Source organism: Canis lupus, chromosome 28 (genome assembly GCF_003254725.2).
Source record: "Canis lupus dingo isolate Sandy chromosome 28, ASM325472v2, whole genome shotgun sequence".
NCBI classification, from domain to species: domain Eukaryota; kingdom Metazoa; phylum Chordata; class Mammalia; order Carnivora; family Canidae; genus Canis; species Canis lupus.
This window is the reverse complement of record NC_064270.1, coordinates 30,962,092-30,986,485: the sequence shown is the minus strand read 5'-3', so window position 1 is coordinate 30,986,485 and position 24,394 is coordinate 30,962,092. Positions and strand designations below refer to the sequence as shown.

General features: G+C 39.4%; 1 protein-coding gene across 2 annotated transcripts in view; it reads right to left on the bottom strand.

The window, feature by feature from the left end:
• Positions 1–381: 381 nt before the first annotated feature.
• Positions 382–24,394, bottom strand: part of WDR11 (WD repeat domain 11) — a 59,237-nt gene continuing 35,224 nt past the window's right edge. Inside the window, exons 15-29 of one of the 2 annotated variants that reach the window (XM_025467439.3) lie at positions 24,086–24,210; positions 23,241–23,388; positions 18,697–18,803; positions 17,968–18,082; positions 17,492–17,663; positions 9,573–9,681; positions 8,221–8,283; positions 6,941–7,006; positions 5,970–6,147; positions 4,880–4,975; positions 4,181–4,346; positions 3,570–3,667; positions 2,955–3,100; positions 2,086–2,165; positions 382–1,327 (exon numbers count right to left, since the gene is read on the bottom strand). In XM_025467439.3, coding sequence (XP_025323224.1) covers positions 1,170–1,327; positions 2,086–2,165; positions 2,955–3,100; positions 3,570–3,667; positions 4,181–4,346; positions 4,880–4,975; positions 5,970–6,147; positions 6,941–7,006; positions 8,221–8,283; positions 9,573–9,681; positions 17,492–17,663; positions 17,968–18,082; positions 18,697–18,803; positions 23,241–23,388; positions 24,086–24,210 — 1,827 coding nt within the window. In that variant the 3' untranslated portion in view covers positions 382–1,169. Of the gene's footprint in view, positions 1,328–2,085; positions 2,166–2,954; positions 3,101–3,569; positions 3,668–4,180; positions 4,347–4,879; positions 4,976–5,969; positions 6,148–6,940; positions 7,007–8,220; positions 8,284–9,572; positions 9,682–17,491; positions 17,664–17,967; positions 18,083–18,696; positions 18,804–23,240; positions 23,389–24,085; positions 24,211–24,394 lie in introns of those variants that run through there. The other variant, XR_007406727.1, reaches the window with a different exon arrangement.

Genomic DNA, 24,394 nt, shown 5'->3' with positions numbered 1-24,394 from the left:
ATGGATCACAGTTCCTTGTCAGAGAGGATTGTCGATATCTAAGGGTAGAGGCTATGACTCTTATCTAAAAATCGTATCTCCTAGTGGATGTGAGGAGATGGGCCACCCTGGACATGCAGGAGGGGAGACAGGAATGCCACTTCCTCACCTCACCTCTGAGAGCTGCACACTGACTCCTGTTCCTTTGGGAGGTCTGAGGCAGATCTGCCCAGGGCGCAGGTGTTCGGTCCAATCCTGGGCCCACACTCCTGGAATTCCTACATTCCAATTTCTCTGGACTCAGCAAGTGGCCTGGACTTTGGAGGAAGCAGCTGGACTGATTCCCGAGAAGCCAGCACAGCCCCTGACCTCATGCACAGCAGCTCAGGAAACACAAACACCTGGCTGAAATTTCCTTTTTATTTATCATTTCTGTAAGTTCTAGACAGCAATAATTTATAATAGTCACATCTCATATATTTCAGTTGTTGGACAAACACAAAGACAGAAAACTAAAGCACAGAGAGTTCAAAAAGGAGGTTACTGTAATACGTCAGAAGAGTTAAAATTCAAAATACCCAAGATCCCACAAACTAGAATAAAACATAAAGCTTAAAATTTCTCTATGAGCCTGAAATTACAAAATTTAGCAACTGCGTAAAACAGAGAATCAAGAGATCTATATTCTCAAGATAAGAAACAAGGAATGCTTTGGTAAGTCATCTTTACTGTTGAAATCTCTCTGCTCTGTCTCTTGAATGATTGTAGAGAAACACAGGCATAGTACATATTTGAGGATAGGTCTCACAAACTCCTCTTACAATTAGATTTTCAAACACCTTTCCACTCAATGAGAAAAGCAATTCAGTCACTTGAATTTTATGATTAAAAAAATTAAAATATTTCCAGGGACTCTTAAAGCTGTCTCCCAAAGTATAAAATGTTATACCCTTTCAAAATCTGAAGCATTCGCATTTTTTTCTGAGATAAACAAAGGCCGTGGAATCTGCTCCTAACTTTGCAAAAGCTCATCTGCTGCTGTGCACACACAGCCATGGGAAAATGCTGAGCAGCTCACAGGGACCCTGGAAGGACAGTATCCTCAGTGGTCCTGACCATGACCCTGAGCACTGCTAGACCGACCCCCTACCCTGCATGCGAAGCCAGGTTCCCCAGCACAGATCGACCTGTCACTCTTCAGTCCGTTCTTGTTTGGGGGATTCCAGCTCATTCAACAAATCTCTGCCAGCTGCTCCAGCTTTTGAAGCAAAAAGAACTGCACCCTGTTTAAAACCGAGGTTCTTCAAGCTTCGGGCATAATCTGCATATATAGCAGAGATGAGTTTCTGTAAACCATAGTTAAGGGGAAAAAGGGCAGAAAGAAATGTGATTATACTCTACCAAGTTCCCACAGGCAGGAAGAAACCACCTCTATGGGGCAAATCAGGAGGGATGCAAGGACCTGCCAGGGCCAAGCAAAACACAGACACCCTTCCACGGGGGAGGGGGGTTCCTGGCTTGGGGAGGCAAGGTCTCAATCTGCAATGTCACCCATTCCCCTCTGCAAGAGCTGAATGCAAAGTGTTTCCTTCCAGAAGACCTAGTTAACATCCTCCTAGATTTAGATTGTCTCAAAGCCTAACACTACACTAAAGACTAGAAAAAGAAAGAAGCCTTAAGTACATACCCTCTGGCACCTGAAAGGCTGAGTGGTAGGCAATTTGGGGGCAGACACAGCCTAGTCAGAGGTTTTGATTACGAAGTCTGCCCTGAGGTCTTAGGTTTTCAGACAGCCCTGTTTTCCTGTGCTCTGACATTCTAAGTAGCCTGTTATACCAGAGTCAACTTCACCAGTGCCTGGATATAGTTCAAAATTTGGAGTCCCATCCCTTTACAGTCCTTCCTGCCTCCCCACCCATCTTAGAACTGATGCCAGCTATGCAACCATCTTCTTCCTGTCTTTCTCTCTCATTTCTCCTTCTTTCCTGACTTTGGTGAATTTGAGTGTGGATCGTCCCTAACACAGTTCCTGCCCAGGCAGTACACTAAGAGGAACCCACTCATGCCGTCAGCCTCCTGCTGCATAATCATCCCAGCAAAGGATATCTGTGTCCTCAGTGATTCCGACTGCACCGTACTTGAGACAAGCTTCCACAAACAAGGCAGCTCGATCGAAGTATCTCATGCTGCTCAAGAGAACAAAGTGAGTTAGGCTTTGTGATTTATGGCATTTGGGGCAGACCCACCTGAGGGTGTATTTTCATATAGAGACTTGTACCCATTCTCCCTAGAAACCCAAGCACAAGTTTACATTAGCATTTTTCCAAGCCCTGGCTCATAGAGGAAAGGCTATGAGAACTGGGTGGTCATCATAGCCCCCCACCTGGGGTTATCATAGCCCCCCTGGGTGGGTCATCACCCCCCAACCCGACTAATTCATATTTACAAAAACTGTGACAGAGTTGAAATATACACAAATCTACAGAGATGGGACAAGTATCCACACACCCACTGTCCAGATTTATCCAGAAGTCTTTTCATATTTGCCTCAGCCTCCCTTAGTTTTAAATAAATAAAATGTCCCCTAAATGATAGGTATTATTTTTAGAGGGGACACTGACAACGCTGTCAGCCTTCCTACTGTTCTCTGGTCTTCATCTTAGTTGCTCTATTCAAAGCTAAATTCTCTACAGACTTTTTTTAGATTCTTTTTAAATAGGTTACCTATTATGTGTGGCAAATATACTGATAGGAAAATAAAGCTCCTAGACCAAATGGAGATGATTAAATAAAGACTATGGACTATTTCATTCCCTGTAGGGTTTTTTTTTGTTTTTTTTTTGTTTTTTTTATAAACCTAAAAGGTAAGCTTTTCCTTTTACTCCACAAAGTGAGTGCTCTATCCACCCAGCAGAGCCTCAAGAGAGCATGAAGAATTAGTCACCCTGACCACCTGTGATGCACTGTGGGTGTACCTGTGAAGTGTCTCAGCAACACTGAAAAAGCAGCCCAGGGAGAGAAGGACGAGGAGGGCTTTTGACTTCTGGTTGACTTGTGGAGAGCAAAGGTGGTCAACCCACCGCTTTAAAACATCAGCACACTCCTCAGAACTTAAACGGACCTGAGAAAGATACCTGTGTTAAAAACAAAGACATCCTGCACTATAAAAAAAAAAAAAAAAAAAAATATAATGTAATCAAAATGGGATCTGTTCCTGTGAAACAAATGCTAGGCTTGGTTTTGCTAGCACACTGCCCTAGCTTTGCTGCTTACCATGAATAGCAGAGATAACCACCCAAGTCTGTGGAATTAGGGACCAGCAACTCCTGGGCTGGTGTTGGGGTTTGGGGCACACCCCAGCACCCCAGCAGGGAAAGGGGCCAGCTGCTTCACTAAATTGCTACCAAGGCAATCCATTTCTCAATACGAAGAAAGGCAATTTATATTCATAAAGAACAAGAGCATTAGAGTTGCAAGAAAATATCTGCATAGCAGCTGTGCAGCCAAAAAATTGCTTCTAAATCAGGAGTCCAAATTTAAAGAAGAACTTTCTATCCCAAATGCTCTAAGCACCTGCCAGAGTCACCTACTTTTGCAAGCCATGCTGCCCGGTTCCACTCGCCGTATGTCTGCAGGTAGCGGCAGGCATCTGCAGCTTTGTCTATCAGGCAAAGCAGCTGCACACCCTCTGGAAGACAGAACACCAGCCCCTCAGGTGATACCACAGCCCTCTCTAACAGGTCACTACAAGGTAAAAACCACTATTTGATGTCATCTGCTCTTGTGCATTATATACTTACTGGAGACATTCTTGACTTTAATTTTAAAACAAAATACAAAAATAGTTTTACAATGCTACCCTTGAGTCAAGAGGGCAGCAGCAGCAATATAGTCCAAGAAGCAAACTGGGAAAGTGTGGGCTTGCGCACCTGTGTTCACTGTTTCAGCCTGCTCAGGTTCATCCAACTCATGCCTGCTGTATTGGTAATTATGACTATTGCCCTCTTTCACACTTAAGATGTGTTCTGCTTCAAATGATTAAGTGATATGGTCACCATGTTAATGGCTAGCAACAATCTTCCTACTTTTCTCCAGCATATATTAAAAAAAGAAAAGAACTATCTTAATAATCAAATACTTTGCTGGGAATGGGCCTGAGTTCCCAGAGTACTGACAAATATACCCACAAAGCACACCTTACCTGCCAACTTGCCGTTGGCAATCATGTTAGTTGCCACCAGCTTAATGGTGCTCTGGGAAGGGCCTGATGAGGTGACAGTTGTAACCAAACAGGCTTTCAGGGAGTCACAATAATAATGCTGGTTATCCGCACTTGTTTCCAATAGCAACTGCACAGCTCTGTCTGTCTAATGAGAGAAACAGTTCTTCTAATTATGAGACCATTTTCTTCCAACACAGTGTTATTGAACTCGCAATTTGGAACACTGAAGTTATAGCTTCGAGAAGACTTTCATTTTTAAAACTTGTTTGTCAATGCTTTACTTATATATACAAAAATTCAACAAAGTGTCCTACTGCTTCTTTGGAACAAAGGGAAAACCACAATCTGGTTTACACAGATGCTCAGGAAACTGCTTACTCTAGCATCAGTCATTTCAGAGACACAAAACCAAACCAAACCAGTTAGGTCTCGTTTGACATATGTAATCCAAGCTAGTCAACCACAGATTTTTTTGCTTTCTCAGAAGGTTTGTTGGTCTTATTTTGAAAGAAAGCCTAAATTTACATGTATACTTTTAGAAAAATACTGATTTACCTATCTGTCTGTATGTGTGTGTGCACGCGCATGTGTGCATGTGTGTGAGCTACATGATGCTCTGAAATACTCATCAACGAGCAACTCCATGAAATGTGAAAAGAGTCATAAAGATTGACATACTTGACCCAAGAGGAGTAGCTGGTCTGTACATTTCCTTGTATGATCGTAAGTTGACCGCTTTACTTCCTGTAGGTTAACCCTTTCCAGCTGAAATTTCTAGAGTAGAAAAAGAAAAGAAAATTCTAAGATTTTAAATTTTACTATATTTAATAAAATCATTTTATGAATATTATTTTGACTCCTGAGGTTATTAGATAATCAACTTTACAGAAATCCAAAAATTTAATAAGAATTTGACTAGAAAAAAGTGTTGAGGGACAACTGAGTGGCTCAGCGGTTGACTGCCTGTCTTTGGCTCAGGTCATGATCCCGGTCCGAGGATCGAGTCCTGCGCATCAGACTCCTTGCAAGGAGCCTACTTCTCCCTCTGCCTATGTCTCTGCCTCTTTCTGTGTGTCTCTCATGAATAAATAAATAAAATCTTCAAAAAAACAAACAAGGGATCCCTGGGTGGCACAGCGGTTTAGCATCTGCCTTTGGCCCAGGGCGCGATCCTGGAGACCCGGGATCGAATCCCATGTCGGGCTCCCGGTGTATGGAGCCTGCTTCTCCCTCTGCCTGTGTCTCTGCCTCTCTCTCTCTCTCTCTCTCTCTCTGTGACTATCATAAATAAGTAAAAATTTAAAACAAACAAACAAACAAACAAAAGTGCCGAAATGAATTCTCATTTGTGTGCAACTCTGCCTGCTTCCAGAAGCCAGCCCTCTGTGCACTGAAGTTCTTTCCTGCAGTGAATACACTGTGAAAGTACCTTTTTATACATGGAAAAGTATATAAGATATCAAGTGAAAAATATTTTTTTACAGAAAATGAATAAAAATGAATCTTCTAAGTTAACAATTGTTAAGACAAAGAAAAAAATAAAGACTTAATAATAAAATTACAAAACTCGTGTATTACAAAACTCAATAAGCATTTATGAGCTTCTCAAGTTCTGAGTCAGGCCTTTTCAATGCAGAGGTGCCGAAGGACTCATTTCTATTATGTGGACCTTAATTTAGCTGGAAAGTTTCCCAAATTTAAGACACTTACAAAGACATAAGTCAACAAGATGGGAGCTTTCAAGATTTTAATCCACAAAACATAATACCTGAAAATAGGCATTTTCACAGAGTATATCATAACATATATCTAGTGGGTTGTTCACTTTGTCCCGAGGCTCGGTGTCTTTAGAGGTGGGGCTGCTTGCTGGCTTCTCCTGGGACAAGCTGTGCAGGTAGTGGGCAGCAACTGTCCAGAAGTGCAGCTCCGACTCATCGCCGTAAAGCCTGAGGAAGGTGAAACCAAAATCCCACTGACCCCACATGGCAGACCTGGGCGTGGACAGGGCCTCCCCATAGAAGCCTCAAGTACCAGGAGCACAGCGCTGTCACATGAAAGACCATTTGGGACACTCGCCTGTGCCTGGTGGGGTGAAAGAAAAAGTAGCACATTCCCCAGCCCTGTTACCGAGTCTCAAATGATACAGGTGCCTAAGGGCAAGGCCCCTTTGCCCCCAAGTCCCCTCTGTGCTGGGTTAAGAGCAACACTATGGTTCCAAGGCCTGGGCAATGATTTACCCGGCTTGTCAGCAGCACACACACCTTTCAATCGGGACCACAGCTTCACATTAAGGAAGAAATTCCTCTTGGAAAACTGGCTAAATAAGATATGGAAGTCACTACAATTTATTCTCTGGGGAATAGATGGAAATGCCTTTCTTTGTAAGTGACAACTCTACCTTGCAGAGAGGGAGTACAGATTATTGCTTTAAATATAACCTATCAGTATATTTAAGGACATGCTTTTTATAGCTGATATTTTAAAATACATATTTTTAAAAGCTATCTGGAGGAGGCAGCATTTCCAGTAGAGAAGGTCTAGATCTCACATTAAAAATGTAGTTATTTTTTCCTATTTCCTTTTTTCTAGTTCCAAAATTAACTGTAAAGCAAATCTAAAGGATGAACTGATATGTTGTTCTAAAATCAAAATCGTTTATTTGGTCTTAACTACAAAACCTTGATAAGAGAAATGAGTTCATCTGACATTCTGTTTCTTACACAGAACACTTAGTGTTACCTTGAAACAAGCAGGCATCTCTGCAAGAGACTGAATTCTGGATCGAGTAAGAGCTTCTTTATGTCACTGCAAACAGGAATCCAGACAAAGGTAAGGCATACTTTTTTAATAAAACAATAAGGGAGATAAATCAATATATTCTTGAAATGGGAAATCCACTCAAAATTGCTAATCTACTTAAAGTTTTGCTATTCCTGAAATGTTTTGTTCCTTTTTTAACTAGTTAGTACACTTAGAACTTCCAAAGGAAGTTACTTTGCCAGGACCCTGAAATCATAAATGCAAAGGCTGAGTGTATCTAGGTCAAGAGAGCTAGTACCTGTCAACTACCACACGGGGGTGAGGCTCTGATTCTGGTTTACATAACATCCTTGCAATAGTTCAACTCAAGGTTTTGAAAACATGAACAGTTGCCTAACTATAGGAACAAGAATGTCACTGTTGATAAAATGATTCTGCTACTGATCAGAAACAGTGTATACTTTAGAAGAGATAAATTCAGAAACTATTACAAAAAATAAAATATTTAAGGAGAAAGGCATGTTTTTATAAATTGATATTTCTAAAATAGCCACATACAGAATATTCATACATCGGGGGAGGAAAGATGTTCTTTAAATCTTTTCCACTTAAATACAAATATTAACTTTTGGATACAGAAACAATAATTATTTTGAATTTGGGATCAATAAAATATCGCTAAATTATTAAATATTGTAATTACATGTGACAGATTCTAAGACTGCAAAATGTACTCTGTTTTACCAAGAACTCCCCATGAACCCATATTTTTCTACTTCCTTGGCTTTATTCCCAATATGTACTTTTAAATGCTCTTGGCTCTAGGGAACTTATTAATTTCTTAGTCAGAAGTGTGCACACATAGCACCTGACACAGAGAACTTATTTTAGAAAAGGCAGCTGCCACACAAGAACTGTGCTGTGTATGGCCTCTAACTTGAGGCTTCCTGGGGCATCTGTGACGGAGGCAGGCTGAGCTACCAGGACGCTCAGAGCACAGCTTCCATTCCTGACATGGGACCACAGCCATCCAACACGTAGGAAACTGGTGAAGGTGGAGCTGTCACTGTAACTATTAAATAACTACTTTCTACAACACGAAGATATGAAAGATCAAATGAGCCTTTGTGAATAGAATGGTCTCTCCTTGGGTTACTGATGTTTTCTAAAACACAAGTTACTTTAACTTCAAAAAGCCTAATTATTCTATTTTCTTTCTCACAGTCATATCCCTAATAAAACATAGCCAGGATGCTTACTTTGACAACGAGTTCAGCTGCTCTTGAAGGAGATTCTTTACTTCTTCATTTTCTGGATAATCACTATACAGAAAAGATTTTGAATAAGCTCATTCTCTCTTCACTTATAATCAAGCATTTCTTCACCAGAAAAAAAGCTGTGCCAATGTAGAAATAACCTCTTTGCAGTCCCTGGTTTAAAAAGCTGGTTATAGGGGTGCCTGGGTGGCTGAGTCAAATTAAGTATCTGCCTTCAGCTCGGGTCATGATCCCAGAGTCCTGGGATAGAGCCCCACGTGAGACTCCCTGCTCAGCAGGGAGCCAGTTTCTCCCTCTCCTTCTGCCTCTCCCCCTGCCAGCTGTGCTTTCTCTCTTTCAAATGAATAAATAAAATCTTAAAAAAAAAAAAAAAAAAAAAGCTGGTTATAGATCAAACAGCAACCACCCAAGAACCCACCAGCCATCTTTCATGTCTGCTTTTATCCTATTTAGTTAAAACAAAGACATAACTAAAGTGTCTCTCTGGCTTTCAAGAAACCAGAAAATTTATCAGTGGGCTCTAAAAACTATCATGCTTAAGAGTCATGTTAATAAGAAACCTAGCAATGACTAAAGGAACTTGTTCTTTCTGCTCTGCAAAATGGACATTCATTTCTCTAAGTAGATGCTTCTTGGAAAACAGACATCACATTATTTTTCTTATTCCTTAACCCATACCTACCTGTGCACTCCACATGGCATAAGTTCAGTAACACTTGTGGATTTAACTAATAACTACTAATAATAGTTACTGTCAATGTCTTTATAATAAGTGAAATTTCATAAAACAGAAAATATATCTGCAATAAGCCCATTCTTGCTGCTTTTTAAAAAAGATTTTATTTATTTGAGAGAGAGAGAAAGAGTGGGGGAGTGGAACAGCAGAGGGAGAGGGACAAGCAGACTCCACACTGAGGAGGGAGCCTGACGTGGGGCTTGAAACCAAGACCTTGGGATCATGACTTAAGCTGAAATCAAGAGCTGGTCGCTTAACTAACTGAGCCACCCTGGGGCCCCTCTTGTTGTTTTTAAAAAGAATTTGAAGGCTGGCCTCAAATTCCTCTTGGCCTAACTGGCCTTCTTCACACTCATCATGTCATAATCCTGGGTTCAGACAAAGGTTACCAAAAGCAGCTCAGGTGCCCCAGCTCCCAACACATGCTCACTCCCAAAGGCCCCAGAGAGGCAAATGAAGGGTTCTTTCAGGGTGTCTGCTGTCTCAGCCTCAGCTTGTTTTTATAGTTCCAATCCTTTTAAATGCCAGAGTATAGGCTCCTACTGATTTTCAACCCCAAGCAAGTTAAGAAAGGAAAACAAAAATGGTAAAAACTTACACCTGAGAAATGTCCAGAGAATACTGTCCATTCCACGGCTGGTGTAGTAAGAAAGCTTTCAAGGCAAGGGAGGCCCTTGGAACAAGGAGATAGGGGCACCACACAGGCTCTAGACAAAAATAAAAGAATTTAAAAAAATTAGTTCTTTTAATAAAATAGAATTTTATAGTTTTACTCTGAAGCTTCAGCCACAGCCGTTCACAGAGAAGTCAACAGAGAATAAATTATAAATCTGGTGGCAACTGAGAGAGTATATTCAGTGTAATCACTGCTTAAAGACAAACAGCCTGAATGGAGCGATTCTCTTCATCCAAACTGATTAATATCTCTTCCTTCCCCTTTTTAAAATTTAAGTGTCCTATATGGTATAAAAACACTGATCCTATGTGAGTAAAAGATTCAGTGCATCAACTCAACAGATATTAATAAAACTCATTATTTTAAAATACTAAAAATAATACTTACCTGTATCATACCACTTGTTATCTTTGCTTTTCTGAGACTATTAAACTAACTCGGACCTTTAGTGAGCTTGTCACTAAAGGGATTAGGTCATCTCTGATCAAAGGCATTCTCAGGTCTCACAAGGGTAGGCCTTGAAGAAAAAGGATTATATTCCTAGACTATGGGCCCCAGCATCCCCTACATGCAGCAGTTGGCTTACTTCAGACACAAGATTTGCCTCTTTTTCAACACGTTCTAATGCAAAGAAGGCCCAAAGGTCCCAGTGCCCAGGCAACTGTGCTGAGGCTGCCTTACATGGCCGACTCAGACACCTGACCTGATAAAAGTTCTTTGGGACTTAACTAATTTTAACTAATTAACCTTAATTAATTTTAACTAACTTAATTTAAAAATTAATACTTGATTCAGTCATTGGAGAACTTTTAAGTCTACTTAGGAATACGTAACTATTTTTTCAGTTGTAAATTTTATAAAATCTAAATATGGCTTAAGTATTTCTGCTGAAAATATGCCCCCTAAGTTGATCCGTGTTCTAACGTGAAATACAGCCTGGACTTTGAAAACTGAGCATGCAAAAATATGAAATACCTCATTAGTAATTTTTAATACTAACTGCATGCTGAAAAAAATAAAGCTAGATATACTGGGTTAAATAAAATTATTAATTTCATGTTTTATTTTTTAAAATGGGTAATATATGAAAATGTAAATGTATGTGGCTCACATTACATTTGTTAGACAGTACTGCTTTACAAAATGTCATTCTATGTATTTAGCTAAGTATTAAATAATGGATAAAATATCTTATGTGGACTTTTCAGAGTTGGAAAATGGTCAGAAATATTTCTAGGACTACTTTTTTTTTACACCCAAGAGTTTTTTTTTTTTTTTTTTAGATTTTATTTATTTAATCATGAGAGACAGAGAGACAGAGACATAGGCAGAGGGAGAAGCAGGTTCCCTGTAGAGAGCCCAAAGCAGAACTCGATCCCAGGACCCCAGGATCACAACCTGAGACGCTCAACCACTGAGCCAGTCAGGTGTCCTACACCCAAGAGTTTTAATATTGATTCACTAAAATCATACTCAGAGGTCCTCTGTTACTCCCTATCCTGACAGCTATATTCTACCCACACTGGTTTCTCATCCTCCTGAGTCTCCTCTCATCTAGAACAGTCCTCTCAACCTTTTTGTTTCTGGTCTTAAACAATGTTTTCAATTTTGAAAAGTTCTGGTCCATTCAAGGTCCTAGGAAATTATCTCCATTGTGATCTGTGTGAGCAAGAACATGACACAGGATGTTGTGTACTTCTCACTGCATCGCATCAGAGGGAGCATGTTAGTTGGCTTCTTGGTAACACTAAATCTGATCATAGGCTCCCTCATTGTCAGGGCACTTTTCTCCCCTTTTCAATTAATAGGTAACAGCGAGATACTGTTGAGACCGAACTTCCTATTCCCAAACACCCTTCTATCAGTGATCTGACACTCACTAGTGATCTTGGCTTGAATCAACTATTACATTAAGAAATGGAATTGGTGATTTTCTAATTCTATCACCCTGTCTATATTTATCGACTGGCATTCTTCTGTAAACAGCTTTCCCTTCCTGCCCAGACCCCTTCTTCTTTCCCTTTAAATATTGCTATGGAATAATGGATTAAAAAGAGTCCAACACTGATAGCAATACAACTGTTTTTCTTTATGATGCTCAGACTGCCCCACGTGTGGCAGTGGAAGCCCCTAAATGCTAGTTTCTGTATGTTTATGATGAGTCCTCATTGATTTTTCAGTTCCTTCCTTAGTTTCTGGCACCACAACATGTCCCAGACTCATCTTACAGCTTCCTTGCCTCTCTCCTGGAATAAACTGCCCAAGGAGCCCCGGTTCTTTTTAGTCAGGAAATGGAATATAGAAACCAAATCTGGGTGCTAAGAGTGCTCACTGCCATTGAAACGTCATTGCTTCTATGCCTGAAATCAGTGTATAGGGCCAAGAAATAAGGAAATGGATTTAAAAAAAAAAAGTCATGAATTAATTATATTGCTATCTCCAATGCAAATCCATCCTGGAGGGTTCTTTCTCCTCACCCCCCATTCCACATCTGTACCTCGTTCTTCCCTCATTAGGAACCCTGGTTCCCCTAAATTGCAATTTATGTACTAGTTTGTTACAGTTGATAACATGCACAAAACCGTTTTAGAATAACTAGCGCTACTGCCAACTAACTGAAAAGTCCACTGCGACTCTTTCTGTTCTCAGGGTCTGAACCACTAAGGGCCACAGTGAGAGTTCTATATTTCAGTTACGTGAACTAGTCTTACCAATCTGTTGTATAGTTAGGTTCAGTAGTCTCTTTGTTCAATTTTAGGGTTTGTTTTTTCTTTCATCCTTTTTGTTTTCGTTATACAGTTGATCTTTGGACAACATGTGTTTAACTGTGTAGATCTACTTACAGATGATTTTTTTTCAATAAATATAGCATCATACTGTAAATGTATTTTCTATTATGATCTGATGAAATTATTACGATCTTATGAAAATCTCTTATGATTTTCTTAGTAACGTTTTTTCTCTATCTTAACTAATAAGAATACAGCATATAACACATACTACATATAAAATATGTGTTAATCGACCATTTACATCATTAGCAAGGCTTCCAGCAACAGTAGGTCATTAGGAAAGTTTCTGAGGAGTTAAAAGTTATACTCCGATTTTCAAGTGTGTGAGGGGTCAACAGCCCTAACCCCCATGTTGTTACAAGGGACACCTGTATCTTCTGAATATGTACAACATTTAAACGACTCAGAAGTGGAAATTATATAATATTAGTATGTTCACAGACATCTCACCCAATCCCCGTTCTTTCAATTTTTCTACCTCTTATCAATAATCATTTTCCTTAGTTCTTGGATTCTAGGTTTGTTTGTTTTTGTCTTTTGCAAAATAAACAAATGTATATGCAAACTATACACACTTTAACACCTGGATTTTTCACCTATACATACCCTATCACTCCAGATCAGCTCACAGAGAAATTCCTCATTCTCTTTAGTACTGTAGACTATTCTCTTGTCTTCAAACTTATTCTTTCCCCAATTCTGCTATGGTCACACATACGGATGGTCAAGTTAAGTTCTTAGTAGTGGAACTGCTGATTATAAAAGGTAAATACACATATAGCTTTGTTAAGTATTGCCAAATTCCTTCCTATAGGGTCTGTGCATGAGCAATGCATGAGTGCTTATTTCCTCAAACTTCCAGGAGCATATTTTCAAGCTCCTGAATTTTTATTAATCTGATAGGTGAGAAGCAGTTTCTTAGTGTAGTTTTAATTTATATTTCTCTTATGAATAAAGCATCTTTTCATATATTTAAGAGCCAACTATGCATTTTTTTCTTCTCTGTGGATAGCCCATTAAAGACTTGCATATACCTCTCCCAGGTTATTATTTGTATTTAGCTTTGCTTATAGTTTTTGCTGCTATGAAAGTTTTTTTGTTTTGTTTTGTTTTAATTTTCCATTCAGTCACATTTATCTTTTACAGCCAGGTTATAAAGGGAGGAATGGTACCTGGTAAGAATGAGACTCACTGGGGTGCCTGCATGGCTCAGTTGGTTAAGCATCTGCCTTTGGCTCAGGTCATGATCCTGGGGTCCTAGGATGGAGCCCCACATTGGGCTTCCTGATCAGTGGGGAGCCTGCTTCTCCCCCTCCCCCTGCTTGTGCTTGTTCTGTCACTCTCAAATAAATAAATAAAATCTTAAAAAAAAAAAAGGAAGAAGAATGAGACTCACTTACATACCTACAGAACCATTAAAACCAGCACTGGAAAGGATAAAGGTGGGTTTACTTAGCTCTCTCTCCTCATCCTTGCTAGACGACAACCACAGGACTCTCCAGCTCTCAAGCTGGTCCTCAACACTTTTAGACAGTAGGGGCTGCTAGCATTAGGTTAAAAATGTTTGGAAATAGCTAACATAAGGGAATAAAACCTTAACAGTAAAAGATTAAGCTTAGAGACAGAGAAAGCTTCCATGCTATGTGTAGTTTCTTAATCAATGAACAGTGAAAAGACACAAGACAATGTTCTTAGAGAGCAGCACTCCAGAGTTATTATGTAACATGAGCAAGACATTCACCACGCCAGAGTAAACTGAGGGAAACATCTGATTTTTATAAACAAATGTGTTATTTTCTCCAAAACAAAACATTGTTGACAGCATCCCAATGAGCATGAACAGCTGAAAGTGAACTCTATTCCCTACCTTCAAATTAGTTTTTTTCTTTTTCCTTCAAATGAGTTTAGATCTTTCTTCTCAAAGGCAAATAATCAGCCATGAAAAACGAATAGGTGATCATCTCACAGCTGGAGAAACTCACCTGCAAGAGCTCATTCACTTCTGGAAATTACAATTAGAATGAAGAGGCAGTTGGCATCACTGCTACTTCTCTTGCACACATTCTGCTTGGTCTGGGCTACAGCTATCTGAGATGCTAAACAGAAACTTGCCCAGACTGCTGGCTACCTATGGGACAGCAATGCAGAAAATGAGGAGCTGAAGAGCCAAGAAAAAAGCAGTAGGAAAACTGCTCCTCCACCACTTGGAGGTGGCACATGGCATGGTGAGCAGGCAGTCTGGGAAGGAGAGGACTCTGCTTTGGTCATGCTGTTACAGTGATGCAATGAGGGGGAAAGAAGGGAGACAAGGGACACTACTGACATTTTGGGTAGGATCATTCTTCATTATCTAGGTTGTTCCATGCATTGCATGCTGTTTAGGGACCCTAGACTCCCCACTCCCACCACCCCCACACACACACCTGCACATTGTGACACATTTCCAAACAGCCCAAATGAAAACCACTGGAAATGAGTAGAAAGCAGAGGCAGACGAAGAGGCAAGGTTTGTGTGTAATTTGATTGTAGAAAGTTTCCTTCTATGTGATCTCCCTTAGGAAAAGCGAGTTGTTCGGCAGTGGCCTGAGCAGCTGGGAGGAAGTCAGACTGGACAATCTCTCTAACACTCTGCTGATACTATTTAAAGTGTGTGGAAACCATATCAAACTGCAATGTTATTAAAAAAGTCTTACACTCTTGGGACTCCTTCTAGATGCTGCTAAAAAAAGCATTATAGTATTTTTATGTGGTTTTATGACCCTGACAAGGCAGCAGACAAGAAGGGTTCAACAACTCAAAAACAGGGATCCTCATCTTCTACATTTATCTGACCTCCTTCACTGAGGTGTGGAGGGTTGAGACAAATGTAAACATGGGGCATAGGGACAGAAAGTAGGCCACTTAAGCTATTCTAAGAAAATGGACAGATTTGAACCAGTATTGGATACTCTCTACTTGTTATTAAGGGGAATTAAAGACAATTCATTAAATATATAACTGCATATGACCTAAAATGATTTCATCCCCTATCAGTAAGTCCCCAGAATAAAAATCTATCAAACGTATTTTTCCAAGACCAAATTTGCATGTAACTACAGATAAAAATATAGACATCTTTTTGGCAACTCCATAGTTACACTACCACCAGTTTTTATTCTTTAACATGTATCGAATGACATTCTGAGTTTAAGGGTCAATACTGACCTTTCCCTGTTACTATTTCAAAATTTTCCCTTTCTGGTTGAGGCTGCAGAACTAGAGACTAGATAGGAATTACTATTATTATTATTTGGAAAACTTTAAAAGAAATGTAACCTAAAATCTATCTGTAGGTCAGATATTCAAGTATGGTGTTAATGATGGGCTCCAATTCTATAGTCACTTTAAGAAAAGCTATCTGGGCTTTGGTAGACTCAAATTTTAAATTAAAGGTGATAGAAAGCTTTTCAAAGATTTTGATTACATTTACACATCTCTTTAACCTAGATCTAGTAGCTAAATTAAAAGGAAATGAGCTTTGAAGTTCCCTCGATTTCCTTAATAACTTTGTTATAGAAGGAAGGGACACTGCCACTTATGCAGAGCTGGCGAGCATCTCAAGGACACACATGAGAAAGCCACATACAACTTCTGGCTTCAGGAGATGGTAGTTAGGGTTACACAGGATGAAGCGGTGGGACCAAAGCCACCAGACAGGGCTGGGGCAACAATAAAAAAAAAAAAACCGCACACCTAACATAACTTCCAGGGAGCCCAGCCAGCATCAACAACAACCTAAGAGTGCCTCAAGCACGAACACAAGGTGAAAACACAGGTTTTCAAAATCTTACTGCCTCTGAATATGCCAAAGATTGACTCTACAAAGGTATGGCCAGTTCCCAGAGTGGACAGTTTTAGGCTGAAGTCCAGTAAGGAAGTAAGTAAGTCTCTTCTGAAATTTTTCAGCAGACTGGAATGCACACCAAACGGATGCCTGGGGAATGCTTGATTTGCTCCAGTTAGGGTCAGAATGTATCTCCATTCACAAGTGTCTGGCATGGAGGACACTGTATTTCATAAGACAAAAGCAGCCTTTCAAACTGATTGACGGGCACATTCACAGTCCCATTTGCTTTCAAAAAGTCACGTATGAGGTTATAGTTACCAAAATATTCTTTTTTCTGGTAAAAAAAAAAAAAAAATCTTAAAACAACTTACAGAAAAGGTATAGCAGCACAATCATCTAATTTTATTTTCACTGACCATTTAAGAAGTCTTAAAATAGGTATCAAAATTCATGATACCCAGAACACTTTCCAAAGTGACTTTTTAATGATATCTGCTTGCCCTTTTCTTTTCTTTTCTTTTCTTTTTTTAAGTAATCTCTACAACCAATAGGGGGGCTCTAATGCACAACCCTGAGATGGAGAGTTGCACGCTCTTCTGGCTGAGCCAGTCAGGCGCCCCCAGTGATATATGCTAGCAAAAGATAAAAAGCTCATTCTTAAAAAGCCAGCAGCACCTTACCACTAGATTCATGTCCTCTGATGAGTTCTAAATTATTATTATTATTATTTTTTTGGTTAAAGAGTTTATTTATTCATTTGAGAGAGAAAGAGCAAGGGAGAGAGAACTCCTGATCCGGAGAGGGGTGGGGCAGAGAGAGGAGAGAGAGGCAGGCACTCTCCCCACAGAGCAGGGAGCCTCATGTGGGGCTCAATCCCAGGACCATGGGATCATGACCTGACCTGAAGGCAGACGCTTAACCAAGGAAGTCACCCAGGCACCAGAGTTCTCCTAAATTCTAAGTGAGTCATTTTTATGCAAATATCTCTGATCTTTCCACAAAGCACTCCACGCAAAGGGTCAAAGAAGGGGCACTTGCCAAGCTGGAGTAGATAATGATTGACATTTGCAGTAACAGAGCCCAGTATCTTAGCAGTAAAAACACTCAAGCTTGAAGTTAATCCATTTCCTTATACTCAGATTGTTAGAAAGACTGAAATGAAACAGAAGAGAGCAGCCTGTGCAAAATAAAGTGTCACAGATCCTTTCATTGACATTCCATACCAGTTAACTCTTGTTCATCCATTCTAAAACAAGTGGACTTCATAGACATCTCCAAGACTCTGATACACCCATCATCTGACGCCAGGATCACTTTATCTGACGTACACCAGTCCACATCCAATATCCGAAAGGTCACATTCCTTCCACTTCTTAAACTGCTCACCATCTGAACCTTCAAAAGTGAATTTTGTGGTGGTCATTTTCAGAAAGAAAAGGAAGATGTTTATCAGAGACAATGCCAGTGGCATAGACCCAGTGCAAGTTAAAACTGAACAGTTCTGGCAACCTATCTTCTACATACAGATATATTTTAAAGATCCCAAAGACAACGATACCATTAAAAGCAAGAAAATTATTTTAAGAAGCTTGTCAAACCCATCATATAGGCTTCATTTCTAAATCAGACAGAAGAAAAAAAATAGAGCTCCTGTGACCAGCAGCTTGGTTTGAGTGTCTTATCAGGGAGCTGGGCCTACCTCTTTAGTATCCCACACTTCAGCACCATCATTGTACATTGCTATCAATTTCTGGTTTCCTTTACCAGGAGCAAAACGAATCTTCCTGACCCAGCTTCGGTGTGTAGGTATTCCTCTGAGGGTGGTAAACAAACAAAACAAAATATCAATACACAGTAGGATAATATCTTGTCACTGAAAAGTCTGTCCAATGACTCTTTCTAGGTCTGCTTTTGACAAGGTCTGGTGACGTGAGAACCACTTTACTTTCTGGGACAAGGGTCTCATTTGACAGAAATGGTCTGGCCTTTAACGACAACTGGAATGATGTCCCAGCATTTCTGCATGGGCCACCTGCAGATAAGTGTCTCCTATGAATGACCCAGAGTCTGCTCAACGCCTTTCCTCCCAAGTTCAGTGACAAGAGACCCAAGGGTCCAAGCTATACTTGGTTATGTTTAATATTCTACTTTAGCAGGTCACAGCCTTCAATGGAACCATCAAGAAGTTACTTTTTTAAAAAAACAAATAATAGTGAATTCTTTTTTTTTTTTATAAATATTTTATTTATTTAGAGAGAGAGTGCATGAGCATGAGTGGGGAGAGAGAGGGAGAGGGAGAAAAGCAGAGTCTCAGGTTCCTCCAGATTCTCAGGACCCTGAGATTGACCTCAGCTGAAGCCAAGAGTCAGATGTTTAACTGACTGAAACATCTAGGTGCCCCAAATAACACTGCATTCTTGAATCATACCTGGATACTCTGCCTTTCAAATCCCAAAAATTTAAATTTCCATCCATATCTCCAAGAACTAATGTGTCACCTTTCCAAGCGATGCAGGTAATACTACCCATACTTCCCTAGAAAACAAAAGCAATAAATATACAAACATACATATTTTTTTACTACTTATAGGACATCATAGCAGAGAAATGTTTTTCTTAATAAATGTGATAAAATAGTCAACATATTTTAGTAAAACTTAACTATAAATGGTTTTGCTTTGGTATGAATGCCATCAAATACTAAGAGACCCTGGACACTAAAGAAATACCTAACTTATCAAGTTCAATGATGAAGATTTCAGTTTGACAGACATTAAGTTACCTGAACTGATTTTATAGAGAAGAGGTGTTGTATGAGGAAAAAATACCTTAAAGAAAGCAAACTAAAAGAAGTAAAGAGAAGGAAAGAAAACCCTTTCTAGAGGGCTCTTGTCTCCAACTTCTCACTTGCTGCAAAAGGATAAATCATTCTGTCCCAGAAGAAACTCAGAGCTGTTTCATAATTAATTGTGCAGCAATTTTTCTACTGAAAAGAGGATTGAGAGCTTCACTGAACCTTCTAGAATAATGACAGTGAAGAGATACTATAGATTAAAGCCATGTGCACAGGGACACCTGGGTGGCTCAGTGGTTGAGCATCTGTCTGCCATTGACTCAGGGTGTGTTCCTCGGTCCTGGGATGGAGTACTACATTGGGCTCCCTGTGGGGAGCCTGCCTCTGTCTCTGCCTCCCTCCCTCTGTGTCTCGCATGAATGAATAAAAATCTCTAAAAAAGATAAAGAAATAAAGGCATGTACACAATCTGAATTCACAGAAAGCTTTGCAAAGAAGGTCCATAGGGAAACCTCAGTGTAAGAATGAAACACTATTGCAATAACTCCAAGGGGTGGGGGAGAACGGAGCTTACAGCTCTAACAAACCCAAGGAGGTAGTGTGACAGAGACCTTAGGAGCCTAGGCTCTAGAGTCAGTTGCCAGGGCTCAAATCTGAGTTTCATCACATATGTTGTGTGGCTTGTGGCACATTTACCTAATATTCCTGCATCTCAGATTTATAATCAAAAAAGTATGTTAAGCTCATGAAAGTTGAGGAGCTCCTATTAGTATTAACAAAATTATACAGGAAAGGGCTCAAAACAATGCTGGCTACACAGTAGTCAATACATGTTTGCTATTAAAAAATATCACTGCTCAATTATTTCTCTACTTATTAAAAGAAATCTTTCTTTTTTTTTTCTTTTTGCATTTATAGAACCAAATAAAAATAAAAATTTACATGCTCAGTTCTCAAGCTACCCACCGCAGGAAAGCTCAAAGTTGGCCAAACTGACTATTATAAACTGGCCCATACATCAAATACTGCATAAATCCTAATGGTAGTCAAGAAATAAAAGAAAAAAACCTGAATTAAAAATGAGTATTTTAAAGAATTCAATGATAAAAATCTTAGAAAGCTATGTTAAATAAATAGAATTCTGTATGATATGAAGCCACACTTCAAGATCTTATTTCCTGACATCATTAACAGAATGTTTAAAAATTTGCCTTCAAAGTTTACTTTTCCTAGTCTTGAAAACTTTCACATTTTATAATCTTACTTTCTAACTTCTAAAAATCAAAATATTAAAGTTTAAATAAGCTCAGAAATCAGCTTAGAATTATAAGTGACATATTCATACAACTATGTAATTAAGCAATCCAGATCTTTCTACCTAAGAGTTGATGGTATACAGGCCATATGCAGATACCAAGGTGCTTTCAGAGGATGTGGCATAAAGTTGCTCTGTGGCTCCAGACAATCCGGAGAGAGCCAAGACTAAAACTCAATAGAGTATTATTTGTTGACACTGTTACATTCCTGTATATAAAATATCATGTTCAAAAGATCAGAAGTAAGGCTGAGAGCAAAGCAGAAATATTCATTCTCTCCCACTATTCCAGATTTCTGAATAAAAGCAGTCAACTACTTAAAATATGTCAAACTTTCCTCTTCTTTTTACCATTTTTATACATTCTATAGTTTGTGGGCCAAAAATCGAGAGAGGGAAAGTTTCAACTCAAAGCAAATGTTTAATACTTTACATTTGGGAAGAGGGTAAGATAAATATTGGATTAAAATAGGCAAACAAAACCTATGCCTATGTATCTATATAGATCAGTCCCTAGAAAATATTTAAGTTACAGAAAATAAAAACAATGAATCAAAGCCAATTCTTCACATATTATACAGTAGTTGCTCAAATCCCTTTCCCTAAAACCAATCTGCTCTAAAATATGTGCTAATTTCACTGGAGGCTGGATCTGTATCAGGCTGGTCTCTCCCTGAGAAAGTTCCTTCCAGCTGTGGAATAAAAGGATCTGGCAGGCAAGTAGAGACTTCGGACCTCCATAAAAAGAAAAAAAAATCGTAAAAACTGTGAGGCACAATTGCCATCCTGAAAGAAACTCTTATAAAAAGGAAAACTAGGGTCTAATGCCCAAAAGTTTTAAACTTTTTCTGGGGTAAGGAAGAATTGGCATCTCAAAAAATTACTGGATTGTGTCTATATCCTAATCCCAAGTGTGAAGTGATCAGAGACAGACAGCTGCCTGTGAGTGGCAAGAAAAGAGTTCAGAAGGAGCCTTATCTGGGGTTCTAGAGGAGGAACTCTGAATTATTAAGACAGCAAACTGATTTTCCAAAGGACAGCTACATTATACTGCAACTCTATGTCTGCTTAGTTTTTTCTTTCTATACATTTAGTTCCTTTTCCTATTGTGATCAAATACCAACCTTTCACATTTGCATTACTTTCACCTTTTCAAACTAGTGACAATTAAAGAAAGTCCAAAACAGACATTACTAAGTATCAGGTATGACTTGTTCTATGTAATAGAAAAAATGAAACTGGTTTGAAAAGTACTTTCACATGTTAGTTTCCATTTTTAGCAGAGAAGGTTGTTTGATGGCCTCACCTCTTCTCACATTGTTTATAAGGAAGACATGGCAGCAGCCAGTCTCTAAGAGACTCCACTGATTCTGCCTTGTGGTTTTTATGTGCCCTGGCAGTCACCTCCCACAACAAACAGGACTGACTCGTGAACCATCAGCACACTGAGGAAATGACAGTGTGATTTCTCAAACTAGGTCCTAAAAGACATCGCAGCTTTCTCTGTGTTCTCTCTTGGATCAGTTGTGCTGGAGGGAGCCAGCTGCCGCGTGGGTGAGGACACTCAGACAGCCCTAGGGAGATGTCCCTGTGAGAAAGAACTGAGGCCAGTCATCAATAGCCAGCATTACTTTGCAATGGACATGTGAGTTAGCCATCCTGGCTAACTTAGCCACCATCCTGACTGCAACCTGTAAGACTCTGAGCCACCTGCAAAATATAGGGCTTGGCATTCAACAAAACAGTCTACTTTTATTTATTTTTTAAAGATTTTATTTATTTGAGAGAGAGTAAGAGTTGAGAGAGCGAGAGAGCGAGCACACTAGCAGAGGGAAAAGCAGAGGGAAAGGGAGAAGCAGACTCCCTACTAAGCAGGGAGCCCAATGCAGGGCTTGATCTGGGGACTCCAGGATCATGACCTGAGAAGGCAGACACCCAACTGACTGAGCCATGCAGACATCCCTAAAACAGTCTATTTTTATGTAACAATTTTAAGTAAATAGATATATTTCATGAAATCATTTCATGCCTCCACTTAACCATTACAGCAGTATTAGTTAACAAAAACACTTTCTTATCTATCTTTTAAAAACAACCTATGGGGATCCCTGGGTGGCGCAGCGGTTTGGCGCCTGCCTTTGGCCCAGGGCGCGATCCTGGAGACCCGGGATCGAATCCCATGTCAGGCTCCCGGTGCATGGAGCCTGCTTCTCCCTCTGCCTGTGTCTCTGCCTCTCTCTCTCTGTGTGACTATCATAAATAAATAAAATTAAAAAAAATAAAAAATAAAAAATAAAAAATAAATAAAAAATAAAAACAACCTATGAAATGCATATGGACACAAATTACAAACTATAGAACCTCAGAGGATTTCAGAAGGTCCCTAGGAGGATACATATAAATTAGTAAATATTAATAATGCTATTGCACTTATAACCTGATTACTATTACCCCAAAATGATGCTAGACTGTAAGTCAAATCCTCCAAGTGGAAAGAGGAGAGATACTGGAATCAAACAGACCTGAGTTTACAACTGCCATGTCACTAAGCGGGGTAACACTAGGAAAGTTACTTATTCTCCCTTGGTTTTGTCATAGATAAAATGGAAAGAATTCCTCATGGATTATTAAGGGGATAAAAAATAAGTAGCACATAGTTAGTATTTAATTTAAGTAGTTACAATGTTATTCTCTAGCAGTATGGGACAAGTCTAATCAATGAAAATATCTCCTTAAATAGTCAAGTTTATTATTTAAAGTTTCATGAAAGAGCTTCACAACTTAACTATGGCTTCAGTGGATACGGAATCAACAAAACCTCTGATAAACTCTTCACGAAGATGTAATCAAGAGCTGGACTCACATCTGGTGGAATCCGAGCACTATCTTTCACTGAGTTTCCTTCCACTGTGAGATGATAAACTTGGCCATCGTTATCGGTAAACACAAAATGCTCCCGGGCAGAGATGTTCTGACTGAGTTCAGATTTACTTTCTGCCTCCTGCAACAAGCTTTGGAAGAGAGAGGAATAAGGTAAAGCTATTTCTTTTTCCTAGAGTGACACACACATTAATTTGTCCCAAATACAGATATACAGATGCATTAACAGGAAGTCCAAAAGTCCAAAACTATCTGCCAAAAAAAAAAAAAAAAAAAAGCACTAACACTAATCTTTGCTCAGTTAATAAGAGGAAAACACAAATTACTCCCAACAGGTTATTTACCCCATACAGAGGAATGTAGTCATCTAGACTTTACACGAGAAATTTGTTCACTGTTTCTGTTACAGAAAGAAGCCTTATCTTGACCATTTTCTCTGAGGTTTTTTTATTTCTAAAATTGGTGGGGATGGAGATGCGGACAGTCCCTAAATCTAGCATTCTCTATATATTTTCTTTGGTGCATATAAATGACAATATGAACTATCCGGATGTTCATGCTAAATTCATTTGGATTTCAGAAGCTGAAGTTTAGGGCACAGAAGGGTAGTGAGAATGATCACACTCGCTAATGGATACTGGCATATGGATACTACTGTATGTGTTATTGACTACACTAAGCAATGAAATAGTAAAATTAACTCTTCAGTCTTCCAAGTATGCACTGAAATACAAGAGAGTACAATAGATGCCTTTGGACGACACTTGTCAAGTTCCCTACCACGACACTGACTATCACAAATGACAGGCAGGGAACAGCACTCTGCACCTGATCACGGATGACTCCACAATGCTCAGCTCTGTGTCTGAGACCACGGTCTGGCGGGCCATGGCCTCTCGGGTAGCCAACTGTTTCTTTCTCAGGCTCTTCAAGTTGTGAGATGGGGACCATTCCTGAGAAGCAAAGACGGACACACCTATAAGTGCTCAGTTTACTTCAATCAAACAATCTTTCTGGAACAGTTGGGCATCACTTATTACTGCACATGAATTCACAATTTGTTCTTAAGTATTATCTATTTATAGAAAGGGTGAATGAATGCATTCTAATTAGTGCTTAAGGCAGATTTTAATAATC